Raw genomic sequence first — 11,342 nt, 5'->3', positions numbered from 1 at the left:
ACTCTCAATTCCCACATGCATTATGTGAGGGGGTCGAAAAAAGGACGAGCGTACTCTTCCGAAAAAAATGGCTCGAATGACTTTCCCCTTGCGACGTGGCAGTCATATTAAGTAAAATTGGAACTAACTGTTGGCGTTAGCCTCTTTTTTACTAGTCTTTAGGAGTCTCAATTCAGTTTACAACTAAAATGAAGAAAACTGACAAAACCCGGTTATCGTGATATGCCTGAAGGGCGAGCATATATATTTGATTCACAACGGCCATAAGTTCCTATGTGATCCCTATTATGGGGATGGCTCAACGTACATCTAGTGGAGTAGAGATTGAGAGTTCGGGGGACGTTTACTAATAAGGGCAGTCCTTACTAGTTCAATGTGACGACGAAAGGGACTTGCGTTAGACTACATTACTAATCTGAGTTGATTTTAATGCAAAGTTAATTAACTAAACAACTTGAAAAGAGTGATTTAGATTTATTCAAGGTGCTTAACAATAATCAAATTTGTCCAGAGAATATCTTATTAGGCGTGAGTAATATCTCTATTATATAAGCCAGCCGCTAAGGGCATTTTGGTAACTTGACTTTTCGTGTCCACTAGGTAATTTACAACAACGCCCTTCCCAGTTTCACCCAACGCCCAAAAACGTGAATTGGCCCATTACTTTCTGCAGTACCACATAATAAAATATTCTATATGACAATTACTACAATTAGGGTTGATTGACATTTTAAATCAGGAAAGAAAATGAAAATAAGGGGAAAAATTATTACAAATTATTATAGTTGCCAAACTGAAATGAAAATCAATACAAATCAGGAAACGAATAATTAATACAAACCATTGCAAAAAAGTTTAAAAAATTCACCAGCAACCACAAGAGAAAAAAAAACCCTCATGAAACCATAAGACAGAAAACCATTCTCAGACTAAAAAATTTCTACAATCATACTCATTCTCGGAAGAGAACAAGAAAGCCATTCTCGGAAGAACCACCACATAACCGTTCTTCTTAAAGTCGTTCTCATACCATAAGTATACTTTTCTCACAAATCCTTGCAAGAAAATGAAAAAAAATTAAACAAATTTTAAATAATAATAATAATTCGTGAATTTTAATGCATAACCAACAGAAATTGAACAATTAAATTTTTAACAAATTCAAGATTTTTTAATTTAATTATATCGACAGATCCAAGATTCAAGCTTCAAGGTTAGAGCCATTAAAATATGTTTATGCATAAAAATACATGGCATTATTGTATGCATAACAAAAAATATTGTATAAAATAAATTTTTTAATAAAATAATTCGTGACTTTTTTTTAATAATAATACTCCCTCCGTCCCAGATTAGTTGTTATACTTTCCTTTTTCGTCCGTCCTAGATTAGTTGTTACACTTATAAATAAGGAATGTCCCCACGATTATTATATTGTCTCTCTCTTCCCACTAATTTTTTTTTCCCCACACCATCTCTCATTTAATTAAAAAAAAATACTCCACTAACTCCTATCACATCTACTTTTTCAATAAAATAACAATTGATAACCAAACAACCACTTATCACCTAAAACTTTGTGCAAAGGTAAGTGTAACAACTAATCAAGGACGGAGGGAGTAATTCGTAAATTCTTTAAAAAGAACATTTGTTAATGCCAAGTTAAAGAAATATTCAAAGAACATTTTCTTTAATTTTGCCGAATTAAAGAAATATTATTAGTAATAATAATTCATGAATTTCTATGTATAAAGAAATGTTTTTTTTAAAGATTTATATGTACATATTAACTATCACACTTTTCGTTTATTTATTCTGAAAATTTGAAAATACAAGTAATGTCAGTTTCATGCTTTTACTGATTTTAAGAAATTATACAGTTTACTATGACGCTTCTTTGGCTGAGGAAGGCTGCGTGGGACTAGGTGTAGTGGCTAGAGATCATGAGGGGAAGGTAGTGTTCGCAGCAACAAGAAGAAGCAGGGCCTTCTGGCCGCCTGAAATTGCTGAAGCCAAGGGCCTGCCCATGGCAGTTCGACTTACAAAACACCATGGGATCAAGAATGCTATACTAGAATCAGACAGCCAGTTGCTCATCAATCGACTTACGATGGGAGCTACCTTCTACTCAGACCTTGACTCTGAAGGAAATAATGCCCTTGATCCAAGTATGCATTCAATGTTAAGTCTAATAAATACGGTTCAGTATTAATTAACAAGTTAATAATTCAGTGAGATCAAGTGAGCTGAATGCCTAGCTAGAGGCCGCTTCAGTTCAAGTGGAATTAATGATATTAATCCACAGCTTACTCTTGACTGAACCCGTAGGGTCACACAAATAGTACGTAAACGGATCAAGTATTTAATGGCATTAAATACTCCATCTATGGATATTCGGAATCGACGGATCTTGGTTTAAGTGGGAGCTGAGATCGTCACAGGCAAGAAAAGAATGCTCCGGAAACGATGATATTACCGGAAACGGAAATATGGATCGTATCGGAAATGTAAATATTATCCAAGTCGTAGATGTTGCCGGAAACGGAAACATGGTACGTATCGGAAAATATTATCGGAAATGGAAATATTGCCGGAATCGGAAATATTGCCGGAAACGGAAATATTGCCGGAATCGGAAATATTATCGGAATCGGAAAATAATTCCGGAAACGGAAATATTAAATATTTGTTCGAAACGGAAATTAATTCCGGAATCGAAAATATTAAATATTGTTCGTATCGGAAATAAATTCCGGAATCGGGAATTTAATCGGAAGCGCGTCGTACGAATAAGCATCGGACGAGACTTGCTAGACGAAGGCCCAGCAAGAAGCCAGCCCTACGCTCAGCAAGCCCAAGCGCCCAAAAACACGCTGCCAAGCCACGCCCGGTCCAGCGCAAGGCCAGGCCCAGCAATAAGCCTTGGCGCGCGCGCGGGGCTGCGACGAGTGGGCTGGCGCTGTGCGTGGGCCGCAAGGCCTGCGTGCGGTGCTAGCGTATCACTCGAAGTGTGTTACTCGAATCCTAAGGCTACCGGGATTTGTCATATGATTAAATCTAATCCTAAAAGATTTAGTTTGTTTAATTAGAGTCCTAGTAGGATTATAATTAAATAAATTAGTATCCTAATAGGATTCCAAATCCTTTTCCATAACTCTATAAATAGGTGCATAGGGTCACATATTTACTGAGAGTATTCAAGTATTCAAAAGTGATTTTTGAGAGCAAAAATCCAGTCATACAATTGCCTAATAAGTGCCGAAAATTCTAAGTACCTTAAGGGCGATCCTAATTGGTCAAGCTTAAGGCGGATCCGGACGTGCTGTGGACTATCTACGGAGGGACGACACTTGGAGTCGTAAAGACTTGCTCTTGTTCGGTTCGGGCGCAGCTAGGGAAGGCACGCAACAAAGAGTATGCATCTAAACTATGCTAAATGATTATGTGTAAATAATATGCTTTCCTGGCTTTATGGTTTTTCCGCATGATTTATGAATTGTCATATGTATCATAACCTAACAGACTCAGTGTTGGATGATATTCTATATTTGTGTAATGATTTCTTGTCTATTGACTGGTCTCATGTACGTAGGGATGGAAATTGTGTAGCCCATCATCTCGCTAAGCTAGTTCCATTTGGAGTTGAACAAGTTTGGGAATATCATTGTCCCTCCGAAGTTGCTCCGTGTGTACTTATGGACTCCTTGTCTTTGAATTAATATACTAGCTTCTTTTCCCCCTCAAAAAAAATAAAATAAAAAATTGAACAAACAGTAACACAAAAATAAGTATAAGATAAAATGGCATACTCTCTTCTCTTAAACAGAGTAGACATGACCATACTTTCCTCGGCCAAGAGGCTTTCCGATATCGAAATCGTTTAGGACCCACCGTTGCTTCTCCACAGCAGGAACCTCTACAGGTACCTGAAAACACACACATTCAGCCAAAGAACAAATGTTGAAAACTTTGTAATTCAAGACTACTTAAACTATATTGCAGTCAATTCATCTACTAATCAAAGCTGAAAATAAACCGCAGATTTTCCCACATTCATTCAATAAACATGCCTTGCCTCAAAATTAGTACCAAATTTTTTGAGATAAGGCATTAATCTTATGCTTTTACATGAGCATTATACCGTGTATATTCCATTTTAGTACCATTATACAGTGTCTGTGGACTCACAAAACATCCACTATAGCTTCCATTTTAACAATGGCCTAACGAAAATAAACATCACCCAAAAAAATTCAATAAAAATTTAACAAACACTACTACAAAAAACCCTTTTGGGGTCGCCTCTTAACCACCTATAGAGTCGCCTCATAGGCGACTCCACAGGGGGCGATTCTATAGATACCCTCTTTACGTGTCGCCTATCACCCGACACTGTAGGGAGGTTTATGTGTCGCCTCTTACGTTGGAGGCGACTCTGGAGAGGAAATTTACGAATTTGTATGTATATTTTTGAGTCGTCTACTTCATTTGAGGCGACGCATATGGTATTTTATGGTGTCGCCTGTATTTTTAGCCGAAGCATATGGTGCTCTATCATGTCGCATGTTTCGTTTGAGGTGATGTCAATGGTAATCTATGGTGTCGCCTACTTCATTAGAGGCGACTCATTTGGTACTCTTTAGAGTCTCCTACTTCATTTGAGGCGATGTATATGATACTCTATGGTGTCGCCTCATTTGTTCGAGGCGATGCATATGTTAGTCTCCGCTATTGAGTCGCATCTTAATTAGAATTGCTATTTTTTTAGCGCATATATATCATTGCAGCGTATGTAGGACTCGAACCTACATATATGTGCGTGGCACATTGCTCTACCATTTGAGCTAATAGGCTTTCAAGAAGAATTAATGGCAGTACTACTTGAAATACTCGGCTGAAAAACGTGTTAAGACTAAACAATTTAGAAAACGAATAAGTATTACCTTACACTAAACCACAATAGAAGATACTCTCATGGACAGCATACCACAGTATCCTACTCCATGTTCTTCATGATATACCTCTCCAATTGAATGTATTCTACAATATAACAAGTAACAACAAATGACACAAAGTGAACTAATGAGAAACGATTCCGCTATATGTTTAGATACCATGTCCAGTCTTTGACATCTCTAACTTTATCAGTTAAGGTTCCTATTCCTAGGAAATCTCTTTGTGCTACTAGATTCCAGCCAAATAAGATATTTTTAAAAGGAACGTGAATTTGATGCATTAGTTACCTTTTGAAAATCACGTCATACTTAGGGAGTTCATCATAATATATATAGAGCTGATGGACATGTTTGCTAAAACAGGTGCAGAGAGAAATCAGAATGATGAAGCTGTTGAATCATCCGAACATTTTAAGGATACACGAGGCAAGTGCTCATATTTCATTACACAAACTTGCTCTGTATGTTTTTTAGGTGAAAGAATGAAGTTTTTAACTTGCTAACTATTTGATCACAGGATATCGGCTCAAAGACAAAGATTCACATAGTCATGGAATATGCAGCAGGACGACAACTCTCTGACAAATTGGTAAAGAACACTTGATAACTATAACATCATCATATATTGTTTTCTTGGAAGTTCGATGGTTCTAGTTTTATCTGACTCTATATTCTCGAATGTAAAGACTTACTTGGAGAAGTTAAGTGAGGAGGGTACAAGAAAATACTTCCAGCAGTTGATTGATGCAGTAGACTACTGCCATTCCAGAGGAGTGTATCACAGAGATTTAAAGGTAATGTGAATAGCTGAAAGATACTGAACTCTGAACTCCATTAGATTGCCCGATCCAAATAAAAACTCAAACCAGCTGACTGACCCAATTTGACATGTTTCATTTACTATGCAGACAGAAAACCTGCTTTTGGATAACCAATGAAACATCAAAGTATCGGACTTTGGACTCAATGCATTGCAAAAGGTACATACTTACATTTCGTCAAAGTGAAATTCGTTTACCCAATGTTTTCGCTTACTAGTTTCTGAACTGATGCCTACAGCCTGCAAGTTTGTTATTGACAGCATGTGCTTCTCCAACCTATGTAGCACATGAGGTAAGAGGAAATTGTTTTCAATCAAATAAATGTATGATAAGTGATAAGATAAAATGGTCCGACATTGTTGAAATGAAAGAACTAACTTTAATATTGTCTAATTAACATGAAATGAACAAGAAAACTTACGATGGAGCATTTGCAAATGTCTGGGCTTTTGGAGTGATCTATTTGAGTTGTATACTGGTTATCTACCATTCATTGACCCAAATCTATTAAATTTGTACACAAAGGTATTTTCCCTCACAAAATAAACGGTAAAACACTTTTGATAGTACAAAAGAACCCTTCATCTAACAAAGTTTCCTCTGCATAGATATTGAGAGTTGAGTATGAATGTCCAAATTTGTATACACCAACTCAGAAGCAACTTATTGGAAGATTATTGAATTCCCGTTCAAAAAAGTTATGCGGATTTAAATTCATATAAAAGTATGGGACACTGAAAAACGACAGATTGATCTTACCAACCTCGACTTCTGTTTTCTGCAGAGAATTACAGTAGCAGAAATTGTTGAAGATGAGTGGTTTCAGAGAGATTATAAGCCTGCTGCAGGAATTTACTTTCAAGGAAAAAGCTACACAGATGATGTTCGAGCAGTTTTTGAGCCTGAAAAGGTAATGAATAAACATATACAAGAAACATGTACGGTTCAAAGATGAACATGCTAACTAATTGCCAAGGCTTTTTTTTTCAGGAAAGTTCAGAAGAAGAAATTGTTCCTGGAACTCAAGGATTTATCAATGCCTTCCAACTGATCGCAATGTCTAGCGACCTTGATTTGTCAACCCTATTTGAAGAGCGTCCTTATATATGGTTAATGACGATTCTCTAGTGATTTTCTCAAATAAAGTAGTAAATTTTACTAATAAGATCTGCACTCATTAGATTAATTGTATCTTGAAAAACAGGACGACAAGAACAACAGGATAAAGCTGGGATCAAAATACACAATTACTGAAACTATAGAAAAGATAGAGAAAGCAGCAAGGGATGCAAGTCTTTCAGTTGAATGGGTGAGTAACAACACGATGCAAATACAACTAAAATATAAGTTTCGTTCGTCTTTTAACCTGTTGGCTGATGTAATTGAAGTGGCACCAACAAATTATGTTGTGGAAGTATCAAAACCTGCTGGAGAATCAGGAATATATAAAGAGGTATTTTCAGGATTCTACCCCTGATAATTTCTTACTCTTTTCTTTAAAATGTAAGAAAAATGTTGAACCTAGCTATCTTTTGTTTATGTTCTGAAACAGTTCTGCAAGAGTTTATCTCGATTGCTAACAGAAAAATCATGTAAACATTGGAGATGAGATGTCAAACGATGATAATATCATTATGCACAAGGTCAAAGGTATGAAGAACAGAAGACGGATCACTTGATATCGACTCTGAAAGATTAAGGTTCTTTTTTCTTCTAGACTGTGACAGTCAAGTGACTAGAGAGCCACACAACAACACAGGCAATTATATTATAGAGCTAACTAGCTAAGCTTGAGGCAATTGATCCATATGATAACGGAGGGATATGATGTCCATTATAGATTTACGCTTGATCCATATAGTATGCATGAGAAGAATGTAAGGTGAATGCAGTTACATATTTAAGTTGGCTGCATTGATCTTTCAGACTTTCAGTTATTATTTTAGACTGTAACAGGCTCTAGGAAACTGATAGACAATGTTTGATTACTCCCTTCGTCTACATTTAGTTTCATATAGCTAGTTCGAATTGTATTTATCAACATGACTATAAAATCCGGACAACGGAGTATATTTCATTTGCAAGACTAGGCTTTGTTTGTCTTTAAGGAAAACATTTTCAAAACAAAATGGTTTTTCTTGGAAACCATTTTTTGAGCCTGAAAAGGTAATGAATAAACCCATACAAGAAACACGATTCAAAGATGAACATGCTAGCTAATTACCAAGGCTATTTACAGGAAAGTTCAGAAGAAGATATTGTCCCTGAAACTCCAAAAGAAAGTGAACCATCGACTAGTTCCTATTTATTCAAACAAAAATATGAATTCCTTGACCAACACAACACTTGGAAAACTATGCCTATAATTCTATAAATATCCAAGAGAAAATAAGTACACACATTCAGAAACTCATAGGAAAGAAGCTGCCAAGTATCTGTTAATTAGCCACGATCCCTGTGGCCACACTCCCAGTTAATTTCTAACTTTATTTATTTATTATTATTCCTCAATAAATTTGTTCAACTGCACACAGAGTTATTCAGTAGTAAGAAACGGATTTATAAAAATCAGTAGTGAACCAATTAACCCAAAGACAAGCCTAGAAAACTAAACCAAATCACTAAATCAAATTACACGAATAGAGAAGAGGAAGAGGGACGAATCGAATACGATTTTGGAACGCTTCGCCGATGGCTTCGTGCGGTGCCTAAGTGATGATCTCTGAATCTTTCGTAGCAATTTCGCGATTCTCAATTTGTTGATGGAGGGTTTCAGTTTCGCGATTATCAATTTTTTGATGGAGGGTATCAATTTCGGGAGTATTGATGGTGGTTTCGATTTCGTGGGTGGCGGTTTTTTGCCGATAGAAGGTTTAGGTTGAAGGAGGGTTTTCAATTTTTCTAAGGACTTGATGAATCAGTTTACAAGTCACAAGGAAGTGCTTTTATTTTTTTAAAGTATTTTTTTGTTTAAGTAGGTGACTAATAGTTTATTTCAGATGGGAATTTAATAAAAAAAAGTTAAGATTTATATCTAAGGAGTCGCCTATAAATAAAAGGTGACACATAAGGTCAACTCTATAGCGTCGCCTATAACATAAGAGGTGATACGTAAACTATATACGTCCCCTGCAATGTACAAGGCGATACGTAAAGTATATGCGTCCCACTTTATAGGGGAGGGGACTCGTAAACTTTTACTTTTCGAGTCGCCTACTCAATAAAAGGCGACTTTAAAAGCTTATGTATCGCCTAATAAGTTGCAGGCGACATGTAAGCCTTTTATTTGGTTTTTTATTTTGATTTATGGAGCCTTATGAGTCGCCTGTCTATAACAGGCGACTCTAAAAGCTTATGTGTCACCTATTTGTTTGAGGCGACTCGAAAAGTCCGACTCTGTAAGGTGTTTTTGTAGTAATGAAAGAAATTAATACCAAATTGATCACCAATTTTTTTTTTCCAATTTCCCATTCAAAGTATGAACTTATCGAAACAGAGAAACAAAATAGATGTCAGAAATTAGAAAATCAGTGCCGAATATTTCAAAAACCCTAGCCTCATACGATTCCAGAATAATTGATTGATGCATGCCAAACAAAAAAAAACCTAATTTCCAAATCCATGCTAATAAATTTGTCATCTAATAGATGCAATTTAAAAACCCTAATTTGAATATTGTTTCGCTTATTTTCAAAACCTTCTGCCATTAATCTTATGCTTTTACATGAGTATTATACTATGTATATATACCATTTTAATACCATTATACTGTGTGTGGGAAACTCACAAAACATTCACAATAGCTTCCATTATAACAATAGCCTAACTCAAATAAACATCACCAAAATAAATTCAGTAAAAATTAAACAAAGAAATTAATACCAGAAAACAAAAAAATTACATTTCAGATTTTGAAATTTCGAAAACAAGAGATAGATAAAACGAAATCATTAAACCATGCTATTCCAAATATCAAGAAAATTAGATTATGGTACCTATCGCCTCACCCATCGCCTCAGACATATCCTTGGCTAGCGCCTAGTGCGCCTCGACCAGCGCCTCGCGCGCCTCATCACCGCCTCATCACCGCCTCATCACCGTCTCAGCATCGCCTCTGCACCTCTCTCTCTAACCCATGGAGGGACACGACATGCACAAAGCGCAAATAAATTAGTTAAGGATAAATTAAGAAAATAAAATACAACTTCAATTAAGCAACAAATTAATCCGGGCCCTAAACCCTACATAATATATCTATTCTACAAATCGATGCGTGCATGAATAAATTCCGATTTTAAATCCAAAAACATGAATTCATAAAACGCTAAAATTCAAAATCAAGTCCAAATAAGGCTAATTTAAGACGAAGAGAAGGGGAATATACATGTGTAATCGACGGCGCTCGCCATTATTTGAACAATCTTACAAGAGTTAGAAAATAGGCGAGAGAGGTATGAGAAAAATATTCCCGATGTTCATTTTTCTGAAGGTTTTCGCCATTTGTTTTTGCTAAGATATTCAAATAGTTGGAATGATAAATTATCTTAAACCATTTTCTAAAGAGAGAAAGGAAGGAAAACAACAAATGAGGAGAGAGAACGTAGGGATGCGAGGAGAAACAAACTCAGGTTTTGAGGAGAGAGGAGAGAGCGGCGGAGAAAAAGGATCATCAAAATGAAATAGGTTATAATGTTAGCTGTTGGTCTTAAATGGAAAATATGAGGAGCTTTGCTTTGAGAACGAAAAGGGTCGGCTGTCATTATTTGGGCTTCGTGAACGCAAAAGGCCCATTATCCGAACTATATTAAAAAGAAAATGATTACGTATCTCTTATTAACTTTATTAAAACATAAATGAAAAGAGAGATTATAGGCCCATTCTCCGAACTTTATTAAAACGAAAATGAATAGACTTTCATTTTAGCGGAAAATAAAAATACAAAACATCAAAATAAAATCCGTATTTTTTATTTTAAATTGAAATTTTTGTTTTAGCAGAAAAGAAAAAACAAAAGGAAACAAAATAAAATATTTATTCTAGTTTAAATTAAAGCATTCGTTTAAGCAGAAAAAAACAAAAGGCTAATATTTATTCTATTTAACGTTCATGCAGCCTAATGGACACAATCGGGTCATAGAAAAAGTATTCTCATGTTTCGGAAATTAAACAAATTCATGGGTGCTACCTCCACCAACTGAATAATTTAATCCTGAACATTCGTATACAGTTGGTTATGTGTTTCACATTGATTGGGCGGTGGAGTGCATGTGGTTAAACAAGTATATTGCGAGTAAAAGAAGAAAATGATACCCACTATTTTATACGTTTAATAACATTATTTCAGTACTAACATTTTGATATTTCAATGGGATAGGTTAGTTGAAACAAAATAATATTAAGGTTTTTAATAGCTTTAATTGGTCCTAAGATTCGATTTTTCGTCATTTAAAGTTACGCGTATTGTATGACCTCACTATCGCAAAATATGAACTTTACAAATGATTTTTAGTGCCTATTAGTTGCAAAATTCCGCACGCATCGCATGCATAAAATTTCCCACACATCG

At 35.6% G+C, this 11,342-nt stretch overlaps 1 protein-coding gene across 9 annotated transcripts; it reads right to left on the bottom strand.

Annotated features, from left to right (window-relative positions):
• Positions 1-766: 766 nt before the first annotated feature.
• On the bottom strand, positions 767-8,753 carry LOC110796361 (uncharacterized). 9 transcript variants are annotated; one of them, XR_008927936.1, is made up of 6 exons: positions 6,198-8,751; positions 5,948-6,052; positions 5,648-5,872; positions 4,944-5,040; positions 3,810-3,926; positions 767-1,055 (listed from the first exon to the last, which is right to left on the bottom strand). XR_008927936.1 is itself a non-coding variant. In XM_056836965.1 (5 exons), the coding sequence occupies exons 2-5, from the start codon at positions 6,037-6,039 to the stop codon at positions 925-927; spliced, it is 405 nt and encodes a 134-aa protein (XP_056692943.1). In that variant the 5' UTR covers positions 6,040-6,052; positions 6,198-8,753; the 3' UTR covers positions 767-924. The 9 variants fall into 9 exon arrangements, 2 of the variants coding, with proteins under 2 accessions (XP_056692943.1, XP_056692942.1); XR_008927937.1 differs by having other exon boundaries at positions 5,974-6,052; XR_002535555.2 differs by having other exon boundaries at positions 5,948-8,746.
• Positions 8,754-11,342: the final 2,589 nt, after the last annotated feature.

This window comes from Spinacia oleracea, chromosome 2 (genome assembly GCF_020520425.1).
Source record: "Spinacia oleracea cultivar Varoflay chromosome 2, BTI_SOV_V1, whole genome shotgun sequence".
Taxonomy (NCBI): Eukaryota; Viridiplantae; Streptophyta; class Magnoliopsida; order Caryophyllales; family Amaranthaceae; genus Spinacia; species Spinacia oleracea.
The sequence above is the reverse complement of the archived record's forward strand: the minus strand, read 5'-3'. Positions and strand labels throughout refer to the sequence as shown.